The 19,683-nt window shown below is 44.8% G+C and overlaps 1 protein-coding gene across 4 annotated transcripts in view; it reads right to left on the reverse strand.

Annotated features, from left to right (window-relative positions):
• Positions 1 to 19,683, reverse strand: part of FTO (FTO alpha-ketoglutarate dependent dioxygenase) — a 375,692-nt gene that overhangs the window by 247,048 nt on the left and 108,961 nt on the right. For all 4 annotated transcript variants that reach the window (XM_029926592.1, XM_029926595.1, XM_029926594.1 and 1 more), the window contains exons 2-3: positions 19,437 to 19,514; positions 3,808 to 4,432 (exon numbers count right to left, since the gene is read on the reverse strand). In XM_029926592.1, coding sequence (XP_029782452.1) covers positions 3,808 to 4,432; positions 19,437 to 19,514 — 703 coding nt within the window. The remainder of the gene's footprint in view (positions 1 to 3,807; positions 4,433 to 19,436; positions 19,515 to 19,683) is intronic.

The raw sequence follows: 19,683 nt of genomic DNA on the forward strand, positions 1-19,683 counted from the left end.
GTATTACAAAGTCCCTGCTTTCTAGCCTATCACATACTCAACAGGAATCATGGACTAGTCTCTCTTCCTTTTCTTCCTTCACTGTTCCTTCCTGAAAATCTGGAAAATAATATCAAGAATCTGTAATACCTAGCATAAGTTAAAATTCTTGGGGTGCCTGGATGGCTCAGTGATTAAGTTCAGGTCATGATCTTGCAGTTTGTGGGTTCAAGCCCCACGTCAGGCACTGTGCTGAAAGCTCAGAGCCTGGAGCCTGCTTCGGATTCTGTGTGTCCCTCTCTCTCTGCCCCTCCCCTGCTTGGCTCTGTCTCTCTCTCCCTCAAAAATAAATTAACTTAAAAAAATATTTTTTTAAATAAAATAAAATTCTTAAGACTTGCTTTTTTTAATAAAGACAATGTTGCAGAAAATGTTTCCTTCCAAACAAACAGAAATAGTAATGATAATTATTTACCTTATCTTTTTGAAGGCATTCCAGTCAGAGAACAAGGTGTAGGAGTATATTAAACAATGGATTGTTAAAGCCCTCTGTGCTACAATGTGGTGTGTGTGTGCACGTGCGTGTGCGTGTGTGTGTGTCTGTGTGTGTGAGTGTTTATATCTAGGAGTAACAAGCAATTGCCAGCAAAGCCAGCATAGGAAAATCAAATACTCTGCCTATTTACACATGATTCCCTGAAGCCATTCCTGATTAAATATTGTGCCATTTCAATCTTCTTATGGAGAATATCTATTAACTAGCACCGCATGTGAAGCCAATGAGTTTATTATATAATTACACGTATCCTATACAAATTACTTCTCAATGACCTCTACTCACAGAAATAAACCAAAGAGGGACGACTGGCTCATTATAAATCTACATGAAATTTCTCTAGGAAAAGGTATTGAGAACAAAGTCCTGAAGGATCTTAAGCTTCACCTGAATTTAATTTCAGCAGGAAGTAATCTCTTTGGTTGTGAACTCCCAATGCATTTAGAGGAACTCCTGGCACCTGTAACACTCTCTTATCACTAAGGAACGATGTGACCTTGGACCAGTCACTGCCATTCTCCCTGCCTCAGTGTCTTTTCCTATAAAATGAGACACTTGAACTAGGTGACTTCAAAAGTCTCTTCCAGACCTGACATTTCCTCATTTCATAATTATAATCACCTCATTTCATAATTATAATCACGCTTTACTTCACTCATTCTTTCAAGGCAAAGAGAGCATTTGATTTACCTTTGCAGCCTCCACAGTGTCTAGAACAGCTAACTGAACCTCCCTTAGCCGGTGCGTGACAAATGGGTTCAAGGTCTCAGAAAACAGTACAGTTGTCTGAAATTTCCATTCTCTTCACTCCCTTTGATCCCTTTCTAACCCTAGTCATGATTTTAACCCAAATGGCTTTCTTCAAATCCACCCTTACCATACCTCTGGCAGGATTACAAGGAGGTCAGAGAAGTAAGCATATCACTTGTCACCTGGAAAAAGTCATCTGGAAGAAAGGCATCCACCAAAAAAAGTTTCAAGGACGTGCTTTGTAAAGCATCTGACTCAACATCACACACACAGCTGGAGACCTGGAGAGAGGTTCCATTTCATAGAGAAGCTTATCTAATGCATTCCAATCACCTGAGAGCATGTATAGGAAGCTACAGTAGATGTCCTGGGGGGAGAGAAGAGAGAGGGAACGGGAAGAAGAGGAGAGGATGCAGGACCTGCTAGGATGAGCAAATAGAATGTTCCCTTCACTTTTCCAGGGGTGGACATTTTAGAAACCCAAATCCCAGAGGGATCTCTACTGCAAGGGTAGGAAATACCTGCTCATAAGGCATTTAGCCTTCACGGTTAGGACTCTGAAGCCAGAGTGTCTGGGTTCAAATCCAACCTTTGCTAATTAATAGCTGTATAACCGTGGAAAAGTGAATCATCCTTCTGCGCCTCAGTTTCCCTATCCATAAAATGAGAACAGCAGTACTTCGTTCACAGGGCTGTTCTACGAATAAAATGGGTCACTACATGTAAAAAGCTTATACCAATCCCTAGCATATAGTAGGTGCTCAATAAATGAGAGCTCCCGGTGTTGCTGCTGTTATTATTATTATTAGATAGAGTTCTGGGGTTCTCGGGGGCTAAGAGACCAAAGGAATCCCTCTGCTCTTATAGATTTGAAGTCTGCACTTCCCTCCTCTAGTCGCAAGGCTAACCCTTTATATGTTTTTGTATACTTGTATCCTTTATCAGTCATAACTACTCCGACCACAGAAACTATTCATTAAAAATTTAAATTACTTTCTGAAGACATTCTAGGCTTCAAAAAGGACTTGATCACCCACGCTCTGGGAGCACAAAAGGACTATTAAACTGTGGGGCCGAGAGGAGGTGGGAGCACAAAGACATCTTTGTAGCAGACAGAGCTATCACATACCACTGCCTCAATTTTAGAGTGTTGCCTCCTTAAGAAGGAAACTAACAAACTCCATTGTTCCTTCACATCAGAGTTCTTGGATGTGATGGGTCTTAAATCCTTGGCAATGCCTTATTAAGGATCAGAGGATCTCCGTTCCTTCCATTAGGACAGCATCAAATCCCCTTCAAGCAATTTTCTTAGGTAAGCATCATTATTTGAGATGCCAGGGAAACTGCTAACATTTCCAACTGCTCGACTAGTTCCTTGTTCCGGGCTGAAGACGGAAGGTAAAAGTTAGAAAATGTTTTAGCGATCCTGAGGAAATGCTTGAGATTGAGAAATGGGAAGAAATTTAAAGAGAACCACGAGAACATCCTTTTACAATCCCTTTTCCAAAAATGGTCATTGGAGTAAGCAAAGAGCAGACAGCGATAAGGACATCCAACTAAAAAGAGAGTTTTCAGAAAGCACCGACCCTTAGAAGTTCTAGTTCTTTCCCTGATGGGATATCTAGAACTCTGGTTTTGCGAGCATCTGCCAATAAACAGGCCGAAGAGATAGACAACAGGGTTAACACTGCATCTTGCATCTCTCTGTCACATCATCAGGCAAAGAACCAAGTCGGGGTGTTCACACTTGTCCTGGATCTGCCCAAATGTCTTTTTAGGACCCTGTGCTGAAAACCAGTGGAGATCCTAAACACGTGGACGATACGAGAAGGGAAGTCTGGTAGGCCGTGAGAAGGTGGCTTGGGGTCTCTGTTCCAAAGGGGCCAGGTTTTGGAAACTCCAAGAATAGGTTCACCCACAGCACCCCTTATAGGACTAAAACTGCAGGACGTAAAGGAGACTGGAGAGTCTCCTAAAAATAGAGGACTGTCTGCTTCTGGAACCTACTTCAACAGCTTCCGGCAAGGAAGGCCAGTAGTCAAATCTGAGGAAGCCAAGAACAAGTCCGTGTTTGACAAATCACTCCCATCAAGACAGTGATGTCGACCACAATAAAGGAGCTTGGCAGGACTGGCAATGTGCACCTGTGGGAACCGGGAGAGACAACAGATTTTTGTTTTCCCGGCCCTTTATCAGCAAGTTAATTATAGCAACGGTACAGCTTTAGAGAAAGGAGGATGGCTGTGGAAACCAGGATGGTCTTCTACTGGGCCTGAGAAAGACAGAATGACAGGAGTGCTTACACGTGAAAATACTCCGTGTGAGCGCAGTGTAACAGTGAGCTAGGCAGCGCCCCGAGACGAGAAAGAGGTCTATTCTGCGGATACATCGGTGCGGCAAGCCTGAGGAGGACACACAACGCGCGTGCGCATGCGCACACACACGCTCACGCTCATCCCCAGAGCCTCCACAGTCCTGGTCCTGTCGCACTCAGGGCCGCACCCTCGCAGGGCAGGTCCTACCTTCACAGCTGTAACTGTACACGGCCACCGCTGACCGCTCCACGAGATTCTCGTCATGATGCCAGCTCACGGCCATCTTCCCCATGCCGAAATAAGGCTCCTCCTTCAGGTACGGCATCTTCTGGGGATCCATGAAATTCAGCAAAGTGACGTTGTACGCGGCTCGGTTCTTCATGTCCACCTCATCCTGGCCATCGAAGGACCCCATCCCGATCCGGGGGAAATCTGGCCCTATGCACACGGGCACGGCATCGATATTCGACTTCTCTTTGCAAGCGAGTTCTTCCAAAGCCTGGATGGTCTCTATCTGCAGGTAGTCATTGAGCCTGAGGAAGGTCTGACAGGCAGCCGCGATTTCAGCCTCCTCGTACCTGGTAGTGGCACCCTTCACTGGCCAGGGTACCGTGAAGAGCCTGGTGTTCAGGTACTTATAAGTGCAGCCTGGGTTTCCGATGAGGATGCGAGAGACCGGAGTGAGCAGATCTTTGCCTTGGATCCTAACCAGGTCCCGAAAGAAGCAGCCATGCTTGTGCAGGGTGAGGAAGGCTTCTTGGACTTCTTTATGGAGCTCCTCCGGCACACTGCCGGCTTCGCGGAGAATTAGTTTAGGGTATTTCAGCTGCCACTAAAACAAAACCAGAACAAAAACAGGTGTTCATGGATAGCTATGATTTTATCATTTCCAGAAGAGTGTGTCTCTGTCGGCAGCATTAGGAGGAAAAGTAACACAAGGTAGCAGGTAGCCTTTCTAAACCAGATTCACATCTCTCCAGTCTCAGAAGACTAAATAAAACAATTATCATTGACTGTTCGGTCTAGATCTTCAAGCCCAAGCTCAAAACAATTAACCTTTAATATAAATAAAGTACTAATCCTAATTTGTGCTTTGATCTCCCAGGGTCCCTCTACGGCCACTCCTCCCTGCCCTCAATCTGTCTTCCAACCTTTGGCCCTCCAGACAACATGATATTATTAATTAACTGCTTAACACCTATTTATTTAGTGCCCACTAAACGCTGGGTATTATTCTAAATGACTTATACACATTAACTCATTTGCTGCTCACAAGTTTACGTGGCAGCACTATTCTTAGCTCCAGTGTTTAGATTAGAATCCAGAAGCACAGAGACATTTTCAACACCTGCCCAAAGTCACGTTAGCTGATACATATTGGAGCTGGGATTTGAAGCCCCTACGCTCCAGAGTCTGATGCCAGAGCAGCCGTTCTGAACCACGAGACCACCCTGCTTCCCGATAAACATGACCCTGGTCTCTGCTTTAATACTTCCACTGAAAGAGAAATCACTTCTCGGGAATTAGATAACAAGTCCCATGAACATAAGAACCGTGAGACTTCTGTTTGCAACTATAACACTAGTGCCCAGAATGGATTCAGTAACTGTTGAATGAATGAGTGCATAAATGAGGTAGTCTGCTGTGATTTAGAAAGCTGTAGTAATTCCACTGGTGTCCCTGGAAGAGAAGACCGTAGGATAATCCCTCCTCTAATATGGAAATACAGGGATGTATTGATGCGGTGGAGGACTTCACTACCCTGCCAGTCACTATTTCTGGCTGCTAGGATTTATGAACGGGTGGCAAACCAGACATGCCTGATTCTACACAATGAAATGGACTTTTTTTTTTTTTAACCAGAGCACAGGATCTTACACTTACCCCTGTAAAGTTTAATCTAATTGGTACCTTCCTAGTACTGTTCTGCCCACCTTTTTTGAAACACATTCCTTCTATATTTTCACTCAATAATTACCATTTATAAGATAAGCAGAGTGAGATCATTTATTCCTCCATACATTTTTCATTCAATATGTGTCTACACAACACCCACCAAACACTAGACAGAGATAAGGTTCCTGCCCTCACAGACTTTTCTAGCAGATCAGGTAATAAATAAGGGAAAGCGATCTCAAAATGCATTAAGTACTAGGACAGAAACAAACCACCAGGAAATATATCATTAGATGAGGAAAGACTCTCTAATGAGTTGGCACAGAAGCTGAGATCTCCAGGAAAACGAGGCATCAGCGCTGTGACGGGCTGAGGAGCGAGCTTCTTGGAGAAGAGACCAAAAACGACAGAGGCGCTGAGGACGTCAGCTCATTCTTGAGACAAAATGGCAGCCAGTTTTACCAGAGCAAAAGAGCCAAAGGCAGAGCGACGTGGTGAGGTGGGAAGGAAAGCAGAGGCTGGACCACAGGAAGCCTAGAGACTCAAAGTAGGGAATTAGGATTTACTCAAAGTGCACCGGAGGACTCAAGGGGAGAAGAGTAATTTGATTTACCTTTTATAAAAGTCACTCTAGGCTAAAATATCGGGCATGGAATGGAAAGAGGCAAATGTGAAAGCGGAATCCTCTTAAGTGCTATTACAACCATCCCAGAGAAAAGAGACGATGGTCTGAATTAGAGACAGAGATAAATGGACAAGTAAGATACATACTTTATAGGCAGAGCAAAAGGAAGTGCTTCTGGCTTAGATGTGAGGGGCAAAGAAAGGAAAGCACTTACAGACGACTAGTAGATTTCTGGTTTTAATAACTGAATAAACAACTAACATTTTTTTTTAAATGAGAATGAGGGAATGAGGAGTTCTATTTTGGAGCCGGAGCCATAGCCACTAAGATACCTATGAAATCCTGAGGTAGAAACAGCAAGAGGCCTGCACAGACACATCCAGAGCTCAGAGGGGACAGTGGGGCTAGGGAAATCCAGGGGGCATGTCAGCACACCTTTGTTGTTTTCTTTTAATGATTTTTGTTTTTCTTTTTTTTTTATTTTAGAGAGAGAGTGTATATGAGTGGGGAAAGGGGGCAGCAAGAGAAAGAGAGAACCTCAAGCAGGCTCCACGGGGCTCAATCCCACGACGCTGGGATCATGACCGGAGCCAAAATCAAGAGTAGGGCGCTCAACTGACCGAGCCATCCAGGCGCCCCAAGCACACCTTTGGTTTTTAAAGGCCTGGAAATGAATGAGCTCTCCCTGGAAAACAGCACGAACACAGAAGGGGACCCACAACCACCGCCTGAGCCACAGAGGACAGGAGCAAAAGAGACTTTTGAGGGAGAAAACCAGGAGAGAGTATTATTGCAGAAGTCAGAAGAGAGGCGCATTGCCAGAAGGATGGAGTAGACCGCTGCCCGGGGAGGCCGAGGTGAGGCCAGAACGTATGCCCGAAGTGCGGCACCCGGCCATCACCGATGACCACGACGGGAGCAATTCCAGCAGAGCGCTGGGGTTGAGAGTCCAATGGCGATGGAATAAAAGGGGTTGTTGGCGTGCATGCAGGTCTGTCTCAGGGGTCGTGCTATGGGGGGAAACAGAAAAACGCAGCCGCTGATGAAGGGCAATACTGACTGAGGCACCACCTTTAGGACCGGAAGACAGCAAGGAACACCAGGGCTTGTCAGGATGCCGCTGGGAACACAATGAGAGGAAGAGGCTGATGCTTCACAACGCAGGGTGACCAAGCACAGGAGCAAAGTCCCTGAGTGTCTAGAGCAGGAGCCCCCAGGTGAGGGATGAGAGTGTACCCTGTGGGGCGGTCCACTGGAGCTGGTGGGGAGAAGATGGTCGCACTCTTTCATTTTAACCTGAATAAATAAAAATCGATCAGATATACAGACACATATACACATGTTTAATATGAGTCCTACTATAAAATACGCACAAGTATACACATAGAACTTAGGTCTATTTCATGAGTAACTATCAAAAAACTCCCCAAGCCTTAGTCGTTTGCTTATTATTAAGTTCATAGCCCCATCTGCATCTATATCTTCTTTCTCCTTCCAGAGCCGGAGCCACGTCACACCCGCCTTGGGAAAGCCTACTTGCGTACATCTCTTCCCAACTACACATTCAGTGACGCCACGCTGGTAGCTTGACATTGGCCATGGTGAAACAGTCACACCACAGAAATCAGGAGACACTAGAGTCAAGGCTGAGGTGTTTGGGGTTTTATTTCCCTAGACAGCCAATTCTTTTTTTGTTTTTAATTTTTAATACTTATTTATTTCTGAGACAGACAGACAGACAGACAGGCAGAGCATGAGCAGGAGAGGGGCAGAGAGAGAGGGAGACCCAGAATCCAAAGCAGGCTCCAGGCTCTGAGCTGTCAGCACAGAGCCCGACATGGGGCTTGAACTCACGAACCATGAGTTCATGACCTGAGTCAAAGTCAGACACCTACCGACTCAGGTGTCCCTCCACACAGCCAGTTCTTAATCATTTAATAGGAAACCCCTTAAAATCTGTTATGGACAGGAGTATGTGATCAGAAAACATGTGGATCAAAAGAAAGATCCTGCCTATATCGGAATAAACTGGGAGAAAGAAGATGTAAATTCAGATAGGGCCATAAACATGATAATATGTAAATGACTAAGTTTCAGGGAGCGTTTTGCGGGGGAGAGGGGAGCACTTCCAATTTTCGCAGCCAAAATGCCAAACAAATCACTAGCTAAGAATGTGTGCTGGTCATTTGGGCTATTTGCCAAATGGTTCTGAATGTCTCCCCCATCACGCAGCTTTTTGGGCCCGATATGGACTCACACTCCCTAACCCCCCTCATGCTGGATGAAATGTGTGACTCTTTACGTCCAGTGAAAAAGGCTGGCTGTCACATCACTGGCAGTGCCAAAACTTCCAGAATGCCCTTTTTGTCACAGTGACCAGCTAGTGGCTGCTTGGGCCTCTGAGTTACTGCTATAGTGGTAGGGACTCTCTGCCAACCCACAGATGACATGTAAAATGAATAAGAAGTATTGCTGGGGGAGGCCATTGGGATGGGAGGGCTGTCTGTTTCTACAGCACTATCTGACCCGTTCTGCCTGGTCCAGAACACGGGGAACAGAACGTACAGAGGAAGTCTGAGGGAGTACGCAAAGAAAAATGCATTGGAAATATGACCTTCCTAGGAGGGGACAGTAGGCCTGCCCTGCTTCTCAGAGTACCTATCTGAGGTATGAGATCATAAGCTTAAAGTGACAAAGAGAAGAGTATGTGGCTTGAGTCACTACGAATTGCCATTGAGACTGTCAGGGATGCATTTAGGATGCATAGTTTCTAGACTCATTCATCCGGTTTGCAAAACAAAAAGAGAAATCTCATACTTTCCATTCGAGAAGGGAGCAATGTAATTGAGTAAGCAACAATAGAATGTTCTGGAACCATGAGGAGTAACTTTAATTTTATCACTCAACTGGTTATTCTCTGAGCAAGTCCCTGAGGACTCCATACACTCAAAGCACAAATAACCAACAGCGGTGGTTAAGAAGGAAATTTCTCTATTCTCTCTTAACAATTCTGGGGTTCTTTAAAGAATCCTCAGTATAAGATATGAAAGAAAGGTAAGAAAATTCTCAAGAATTTTATTTGGGAACACACCCCCTCTGGGACTGAGAGAGGAAGAAGGCTGAAAAGAATAAACAAACACACATTTCCATCTACCCTACAGCTTGCTGCCACTTTTCAACAGATAGTGGGACTGGAGACGGCAGACGATGTATTTAACACAGGGGAATAATAATTCTAAGGACCTGGGAAATTCACATAACCATATGCATATCACATGTAAATACCTTGACATTAAAAAAAGGATTCGAAAAATAAAACAGTACTAATGACATGGGAAAGTATTCCCCCCCAAATCTTCCACTGATCTCTCATGTCCCTTTTCCCCTCTAACCACATCTGCCTCTTTTCCTCCAGATCTCAAGGGGCCAGCATTCAGCTCCCCTTCAGGCAGGCCCGTTCCCCCAAATCTACACCATTGAGGCCAGGCCCTTCTCAGCCTCCAGGTCACTTTCTCAAAGAATCCTTTCCTGAACTTCCACCCTCAAGTACCCATCCCCCATTCCCACTTATTACATACTTCTCATTTTCCTTCACAGCACATGCCAATGCATAACTACTTGTTTATTTGAACTATTATTTAACAATCTGTCCTGCCAGATTGAATCTCCCAGAAGCAGAAGGGCATGGTAGTATTTTATTCTCCACTTTATCTCCAAGCCCTTGGCTGGATCAAATATAAGCGCTCGAGACTTGTTTCTAAGAGTAAAACAACAAAAGGTCTGAGATTGATAGAGAACAGATTCATGGGGGTCTGAGCTAGGAGAGGGAAAGAAGGCTGACTGCAAAGGCGCAAGGGATCTTCTGGGCATTCTGGAAACGTTCTCAAACTACCATGGTGAAAGTTGCAGAGCTCTGCCAACTTACCAAAAATCACAGAACTGTAAAAGTGAATTTCATGGTATGTAAATTGTACATATACACAGCTCATCAACAAATGGTTTTTAAAAGATGGATACATTTAGGGGTGCCTGGGTGGCTCAGTCAGTTATGTGTCAGACTTTTGGCTCAGATCATGATCTCATGGTTCATTAGTTCAAGCCCCATGTCAGGCTCTGCACTGGCAGCATAGAGCCTATTTGGGATTCTCTCTCTCCCTCTCTCTCTCTGCCTCTCTCCCCACCCCCCTCCATTTCAAAATAAATAAACTTTAAAAAATAAAAATTAAAAAATAAAAGATGGATACATTTGAATATACAAAAAGTTTAAACTTCTGCATGAAAAGAACTATAAAATTTTTAAAAGGCAAACACTAACTGGAAAAAACTATTCGTAATCTATATGGCTAAAATGGATTTAATATTCTTAATAAATTTTCCAAATTTAAATATATGTATATATACACATACAACTATATCTATATCTAATCTAAATATCAAGCGAAACTCACACATAATACTGAAATAATTGAACTGCATCAAAGTCAGAAGAAAATTCAAAATAACATAGTATGTATTAAAATATATTTAGTTTTGCCTATCAAATTTGCAAAAAACAAAATTTTACCATAGTAATTTTGCTGGTGAAACAAAACCAAATATTCTAATAGTCTGCAATTAGGATTACAAACTATTACAACTTTGCTATGGCCAGTTACACACAATTTACCAGAACCTAATATCGTCCTATCTCTCCATCCAGTTATTCTACTTTTAAGAATTTATCATAGGGAAATAATTAGAGAAATGTACCAAAATTATAAGGCTATTCATCATACCACTATTTATATTTAAAGGCTAAAAACCACCAAAATCCCCAATAGGGATTAGAGGTGAAATGGTATATTCATGCAAGATGTATGAATATAAAGTAACACTCTTCAGAAAAAATTTTGTACTGTTTTGTGAAAAACATAAAACACAAACGACTATTAAACAAAAAACTAGCAACCAGATACTTGGACAATAGGATCTTAGCTTTAAAAGAAAACAAATGTATCCATGTAAATACAGAAAAGAAAATTGGGGGAAAATATGGTCACAAGCTTATGGTGGTTAAGTGGTGAACCTGGACATAATTTTAATCTTCTTCTTTAGACATCTGTGTGTTTTTCAAATTTGCCAGAATAACTCTAAAATACTTTTTAAATTAGAAAAATCAAGGAGGGGGCACCTGGGTGGCTCAGCCAGCTAAGCATCCAACCCTTGATCTCTGCTCGGGTCATGAGCTCATGGTTCACGGGATTGAGTCCCGCATCCGGCTCTGTGCTGACAGCACAAAGCCTGCTGGGAATTCTCTCTCTCTGCCCCTCCTCCACCAAATATAAATAAATAAACTTTAGAAAAAAAGAAAAATCAAGGATTATATGTTGTGTTCAAAAATTCTTAATTTTCATAACACTTCTTCTACTTGCCAGGAGATTCTTTTTGATGACCCTGAATTTTCAAAAGTGTTTCAGTATAACTTCTTGTACTAATTTAAACCTGGTTTAAAATGTTCTTAATGCTCTAAGAAATTATGATTTTTAACACATTAAATACAAGTAATATACTAGAAATGGCTCATCTGGTCACCAGCTCAAAAAAAAAAAAAAAAAATCCAAGAGAAAAATCCTCCATCCCAAATGCCCAATCTAATTATTTATAAAGTAATTAGGCTCGTGCCTGACATATAAAAATGCCACGCAGTGTTTCTTAAATTTTTCTTTAACAAGAACAACAAGTAACTCTGGAAATGAACTCAACATTAAATAATGGACTATTAATTCATTCTGTCAAACAAATAAGTTCACTTTCCATTTTGGACAGGTACTTGTAAAACGTAAGATATCACACAACAATGTGGAACAGCTGTTGGCAGATTTTCAAATATGTTAGAATTTTTTTGTTGTTTAATCCCATTAAGGTTTTGTCAGGGAGTACGCAGTCAAGCAATTATAGTGATAGTTGTCTGGTGACCTAATATATTTCTTGAGATCTACAGAAGGTTCTGCAATCTAAATGACAATTATATAGTTTAATAAGCGGCTGGGAAGGCATTTTAGATATAAACTGCCAAGATGCCAGGGCCTTTATCAATCCTTGACAGATGCGAAATGAATGGGAGGTTTTCTGGAGAATATGCTTCATTTTCTACCTATTTTACGCCACTAAACATTCTCCTGCTTCTCCTCTCATATCAAGGGATGGTTCTGAAAGGATGTCATCATACAGAGATGACAGGCCTGTCGTTAAATGAGTAAGATGCCAGGTTTGCAGGACGCTCACCTACGTGAAGCCAATGGAACTCCACCTTCGGTAGAGTGAAATTATACAGGAAGTCTTCAAGTGAACTGGGAAACATACTTCATTTAAAAACTGTTAGGATACTGTGGTGTCAGGGGACTTTATTTCTAATCTGGCTGTCAGCAGAGTTTGCTGGTAACACTTGGTATTTTGCATTCTACAGAAATCGGTCATAATACGTTCTATGTAAATTTCATTGTAATATGCTCATGACTCTGCAAGACAAGTGGGCTGGACGCTTATCTGGCCCCGCCTCCTGCGGATGACGCTGAGCTGTCTCCTACAGGAGACCCTCTTCGGAGGTCACTGCACATTCCTTGCTACTGCTGTCACAACCGGTCTTGCGATAACGTGGTTTGCTGCAAAGTGACTCAGAGATGTTTGTGCATTTGTTCTATATAGTTCATTTGTTTGTGCGCTTATTTAAAATTAGTGGACATCTGCTAAGTACCTGACACTGTATAAAGTGCCATGAATGCAATGTTAAAAACAAGGCAGTTCCTGGTTTATAGTACCTCACAGTTTAACAGTATAGGCAAAAATAAAAACCAATAGCTAAAGAAAAGTTCATCATGGGGCGCCTGGGTGGCTCAGTCAGTTAAGCATCTGACTTCGGCTCAGGTCATGATCTCATGGCTCATGAGTTCAAGCCCCACGTCAGGCTCTGTGCGGACAGCTCAGAGCCTGGAGCCTGTTTCAGATTCTGTCTCCCTCTCTCTCTCTCCCTCTGCTCCTCCCCTGCTTGTGCTCTGTCTCTTTCAAAATTAAATAAACATTAAAAAAAGGCTCATCATAATTAAAGTATGAATATACTACTATGGGAGCAGGAATAAACAAGCAAAAAGGGACTCTGGAAAAATTTCATTTATTGAAAACACATTTATTGAGCACATACTATTCACAGAGTACTAGGTGTTGGTAATACAAAGAAAACAGAACTTCAGTACTGTCTCCAGGAGCCCACATTAACACATATGCTATATAAAGATCTAGTATCTTATGGCTCATAATATACACAGTATTTTACAAATTTAGCATTCACGTATTTATATTGTGATAGTGCTATTGGGAAAAAAAATCCAAGTCAAGTAGGAGAGGGATGCTAGCAGCCAAAGCTGGTATTTTACAAGGGCTGGTCAGAGAGGGCCTCTGATAAGGTGACACCTCAGCAGAGGAATGCAAGAAATGAGGATGCAAGCCCCTGCAGGTGCCTGGGTGGCGGGGGAGGGGGGGGCGGGGGGGGGGGCGCGCGGGGGGAGCGGGGGTAGTTCCAGGCTAAGGGAACACTAAGTGCGAGCCTCGGGGGCACCAGCGTGCCTGGTTGATTCTCCGAAAGGGTGAAAATGCCAGAGTGGCAAGAGGAGCAGCAGAGGCAGGAAATGAGCGGAGAGAAGGGTCAGGACCAGAGCTCAGTGTGCTTTGTGGGCAAATGTAAGGCCCCGGGCTTTCACTCCGAACAAGGCGAGTACAAGAGAATGTACCGAGAGCAGAGCGATGGAGGCCGCGTTACGACAGCCAGGCGGCTCTGCGGGCCTGTGAGCAGGAGACGGCGGGAGCCCTGGCCACCGCGGAGGAGACAGAGGCAGGGAGAGGTGGATAGGTTTTTAGTACACTCTGAAGGTAAAGCAAGAGGGATTTCCTGGTATCTTCACAGACGAGGTTGTACTTAAGCGAGGTCTTCAAGGGTGAGTAGATGCTCACCAGACAGCCAAGTGGGTGAGGGGACCCCACGCCCAGGGAACAGCAGGCACACAGGCATGGAAGGACTCAAGGGCACAGGAGGGCCAGGGTGTAGCAAGAAACTCTGCAGAACAGGAGTCTAAGGCTGGACTCCTTGTTCAGCAGTGGGCACAGAGGAGACCAGAGAGGCCGTCGTTGGCCTTATAGGATATGCTGAAGGGTGTGAACTTTACCTTACAGGCAAGAGAGACTGAGCAAAATTCATAAAGCAAGGAGTAACAGGTCGGACATATTTATAGGAACACAATATCGATGACACTGGAGAGGGCACAGGTAACACCAAGTAGGAGAACACGCAAACTGTTGGCAGAAAATGATAAATGAGGGCCGAACAAAGACTGTGTCAGTGGAAATGGAAAAGAAGAAACACCTGAGAGAGGACAGAGAGGCAGGACTGCCAGGGCCCAGGGCCCGAAAGACGGCTCAAAGCAATGGGCAGGAGGTGAGGACAGCCAGCAGTCTGACTTGACGAACGGGCCCAGGGGGACAGCCACTAGGGAAGAGAATGAACAGCGGATCCCAGTAAAATGGATCCCCACCAAAAAGTCATAGCTTGTCCTACTTGTGCTCCAGACCCTTTACGGCCCTCAAGTCATTCGGGGTCACAGCCAGCACTGCCAGCACGGACAGCAAGTTCCCATATCCTCGGGCCACGGCTCTCTGACCTCATCTCTTCTGTTCTCAACTCCCTCTCTCCGCTCCAGATATGCTGGCCTCAGGGGCTCCTCCTCAGATATACCGAGGCTTTGCTGTTCCCAATGTCCAGAACATTCTTCCTGCAAGCACCTATATGGCTTGTTCCTACACCTCCAGAAGGTCTTTGTTCAAATGTCACCATGAGAAGGCCTTCGCCAGCCACCCTATTTGCAACCCCCACCTACAGTGCCTCTTCATGGACTTTATCTCCATGCCAGTTTCCGAGTCCAACATTTATTCTCAGTTTCCTGTTTATTTCTACTTCTGCCTCCCATGCTGCCCCATAAGAAATAAGCTCAAAGAAGGGGAAGTCTTTTTCCAGTTTTCACAACTTCATCTCTGATGCCTAAAGCATTACCTGCACAGAGTAAGGGAGCTAAATACACACACTTAACGAAGTCGGTGATGAATTAACGTAGATCATGTCAGGTTAGATGCTCCTGCGGGGACCTTCAGGCATAGCCCACCCAACAGCCAGTCGGAACCGGAGCACTGGAGGTCACAAGGGACAGCAGGGATGGAGACGGAGGTTTGTCATCGTGGGGACGAAGACAGAGCAATCCCTAGATGCACCGAGAGCTGGGGTAGGGCACTACTAAAAGTCAGATCCAGGAGTCAGACAACCTGGGCTCAAATCCTGGTCTTGATGCTATTTTCTTATCATATAAACCTTGAACAAAATTTTAAACCCTTCTGTGCCTCAGTTTTCTCATCTCTTAAGTGGGATTTTAAAAACTTACCTGCCTCAGAGGGCTGTGACTAAGATTTAACTAAGCAAGTACACATAAAGAGAACAGCAAACAGTGCCAGAAAAGCCCGACACATGGAAAGGACACAGGAAATGAAAGCAAGGGGGCACGCTGAGGGGAGGCATTTCCTCTGGATAAGAAGGTAACATTTAAAAATTTTTTTAAGTTTATTTTACTTATTTTGAGAGAGAGAGAACGAGAGAGAGAGAGAGAACGCGAGCACAAGCAGGAGAGGAGCACAGAGAGGAGGAGAGAGAAAGAATCCCAAGCAGGCTCTGCACTGTCAGCACAGAGCCCAACACAGGGCTTGAACTCACAAACCGTGAGATCGTGACCTGGGCTGAAGTCGGACACTGAACCGACCGAGCCACCCAGGCAGCACCCCCCACCCCCAGAGGTGAGAAGCCGAGGTTTGTTTTCAGACGACGTGGCTCCTCATCTCCTTATCCTCCGTCATGAACCTACAGAAGTTCTCTCGGCTTTTCTGCTCTGAGTGTGTTGTTGCTTTGTTTCTTTTCTCTCTGCTCTAATCAGAAGAAACCGAAAAGCATCTCTGAAGGTGTTTTGAATCTGAGCAAGGTGTGGTGTTCTGGGAGGCGCACGGCAGATCACTGTGGGCTTGAACTCCACCTCTGCTGCTCAGATACAGAGCTTAGTCTGGATCTAAAGAGAAATGTACTGTGTTAAAATATTTTTAATCTTTACTTATTTTTGAGAGAAAAGAAAGGCAGAGCATGAGCGGGGGAGGTGCAGAGAGGGAGACACAGAATCGGAAACAGGCTCCAGGCTCTGAGCTGTCAGCACAGAGCTCGATGTGGGGCTTAAACCCATGAACCTCGAGATCATGACCTGAGTCAAAGTCAGACACTCAACTGACTCAGCCATCCAGGCGCCCCTCGAGAAAAATTTCTAAAAGAGAAAGATAACACCTACCCCCAACACTGCAAGCCTGGAACAGAGTAGTTGCTGAGTGCACCTTTGTGGCATAAAAGAACAGGGCGAAGGCCAAATGCAAGAGCGCGGCACACTGGGTGCGGGGTGAGCAAGCAGGTCCGCAGAGGAGCGGCGACAAGTCTTGCTTGTGTGACTGGCAGCTGGACTGGCATTCCTGTGGCCAGAGCCTGTTTAGGGGACCCAGCTTCGAGTCGGAACTTTTATTTATTCATATCATTACGAAGTATTTTCACCTTGTCCTCTAAGAGAATAGATTTGCTTTACTGAGGGTCTGCTGAAGCACTACCCCTTCTTATAAGGTGCACTTAAAGCGATTAGATATTGTTATCGGGGTTGTTGTGGGTCCTGGATAGATAAAAGGGCCACCTTGAGAGGTGTTCTGTTTGCCTCTGAGTTTCCTCCCCCCCCCCTACCTCCCCTCCCATGCAGGGCTGGCTCCGAGCACAGCGGCTGATAACCTTTGTGTTTAACTCATCATGTACTAGCCCCACCTGCACCAAAGCCAAAGCCGAAAGGCTCAGCGACTGAGTCACAGCGACATGCGTAATCGTGTCTCCGAAAATAGCAATAAGGATTTAAGAACTGATTGCATTTCTTAGGTTTACTTGTTTCAAGGAAAGTCCTTTTGAAAATTTTTCTTCTGATTACCAAAAAATATGTATTCACTTAAGATAATTTGGAAAACTAGGAAAGCTCAAAAGACTGAAAACCCTACCATGCCGGTAGAGAACATTTCTGCATAAATCCTGCAAACCTTTCCAGGTCCCGCCTCCCCGGAGAGGAGCATACGTGGATAAAAACAACATTAAAAAAAAATACTACTGAACATCTTTTTATGACTTGCTTTTTAAATTAAGTAATGCATACCTTCATTCATTCATCCGGCCCAGCAAATTATTTAAACACCTACTAGGTGTCAGGCACTGTACAAAGAACAGGGGAAGAGGGAAACGAGCATCTAAATAAAATCAGTGAGGTAAACTGAGATAATAAAGGTGCATATAAAGTCCGATGGGGGCACGAGACAGGGAGCAGAGACAATTCTCCGTGCTGTAGAGGCGTCAGGGAAGCGTCCTACAAGAAGGGGACACGTTACTCACAGGTAACAGAAGTTCACCCAGGAAGGGATGTCAGTGGGGGATGAGACAAGAAGGCCCAGCACAGGAGCCCGCACAGCTAGTCTGAGGTGCTGCGAAGCCGAGTCCAGCATACGGACAAGACGAGAGAGCCCGGGAGATGGGGCAAGGGACGGGGAGCCGCACAAGAGCAGCCCGGGGTTGCTGACCCGCTCAGATTGACGTCTTGGTTAAGAAAACGTGCTACAGCTCTAAGGATTAGGAAAGAGGGACACAGGGGAAAAACGAGTCCATAAAAGGACTCATCCAGTGAAAGACAGCAGAGATGGAATGAGAACGGAGATGACAGAGAATGTCCTGGAACGGACAGTGAGCTGGATTCTGGATGGAAAACATCTTCTTTCCTGTCTTCCTTGCACAGCTACTGAGAACCAGCCGCACACCAGTCCCGCTAGGTGCCGGAGAAGCAAAGACGACGGGGTCAGATTCTTACCCCCAAAAGCATACAATCTAGTAGGAAAGGAGAGGCGAACATGTGCCCTCAATGCCTGCCCACCATGTCTGGCCCCCCTTCTTTGAGAACAGGACTCCAAACATTCTTTAAGGAAACCATCCGACTCTGATTCACGGTCCACGCAGTGTGAGTGGAAATGGTCCTCTGTGAACCCAGCTCCACGAGTGGGTGTATGAAGGAGGCTGGGCAAACAGGAGCACCCCACCCACCTAAACACGATGACTGGTTCAGGAACAGGCACAGGATTCTAACCAGGCCAACGAGATCACTCCCAAAAGAATTGAATGGACCCGGAAAAAAAGAAATTACTACCTTCTTCTAAGATCCCACGAGCTCCCACCCACAGACCCCTCGGGCTGTGAGAGTCCTCCTAGGTTAGCAGGTCAGAACCCATCCACCATGAAGTCACATGGAGGAGGGCCAAACCACGACGCAGAGAAAAACAGTGATCAGATACCATCTTCTGAGAAGCCGGACTCAGCCATGTACTCCAAGGCCTCTAAGTTAAGAAAGCCAGAATATTCCCTCTTGTTGCTACAGTGACTGTGTTTGGGTCTTTGTCACTTGCAATTGAAAGAGAACTGACGAGTTCAGGGAGAGACACACAGAATCCCGCAACGGCAATACCATATGCTAGGCGCCATCGAGGTGTCTCACAAGGTACAAGAAGCACAGAACAACAAAGCGAAGTCAACTCTACTCGTAGGTAAAGTAAGTTAAGGGAACTTTCACAAAGGAGGTGATGTTTCAGTGAAGTCTTTTTTTTTTTTTAATGTTTATTTCTGAGAGAGTGATAGAGAGAGAGAGAGAAAACACAAGTGGGGGAGGGGCATAAAGAGAGAGAGGGAGACAGCATCCAAAGCAGGCTCCAGGCTCTGAGCTGTCAAGTGCAGAGTCGACACGGGTCTCGAACCCACGGACTATGAGAACATGACCTGAGCCCAAGTCGGATGCTTAGCCAACTGGGCCACGCAGGCACCCCTAAGTGAAGTCTTGAAGACTTAGCCATCTGGTAACAGGAAAGGGACAAAAGGATATTCTACGTGGAAGGGACAGAATGAGCAGAGGCAAGGAAGTAGAAAAGGCGTGAGATGTTTGGGGAAGGAAAACAGTCCACGGTGCTAAAGTCACAGGCTCACAGCAGACGGCAGATTGTGAAGGGATTCGTATGTTCCGGGGGAATGAGGAGTCGCTGGAAAACCAGATCAGACCATTTTGCTTCCCATTTAACCTCTCCAGACCAGAGTTGCTTCTCAGGTCAGAATGAATCAATACAAATGGACACAAATATTAAAAAATCTTACCTGCTGGTAGAATTCATCATCCTTGGGGGTCAGATAAGGAAGCCAGGTATCTTCCAGCTCCTCGAGAAGCCTCAGCTTCTGTTTAAAAATAATAATGATTTATTGGTGATTGACTATAAAGTGACCAAAAGAGAAGACAATCAATCCCTTGTTTTTCCAGTAAGGCAATCTACCAAAAACACGACCAACCTGAATGTATAAACTTTTAGAGACAAAAATTAGCCAAATGCCTATTAGTAAATGTATT

This window comes from Suricata suricatta, chromosome 16 (genome assembly GCF_006229205.1).
Source record: "Suricata suricatta isolate VVHF042 chromosome 16, meerkat_22Aug2017_6uvM2_HiC, whole genome shotgun sequence".
Lineage (NCBI taxonomy): Eukaryota > Metazoa > Chordata > Mammalia > Carnivora > Herpestidae > Suricata > Suricata suricatta.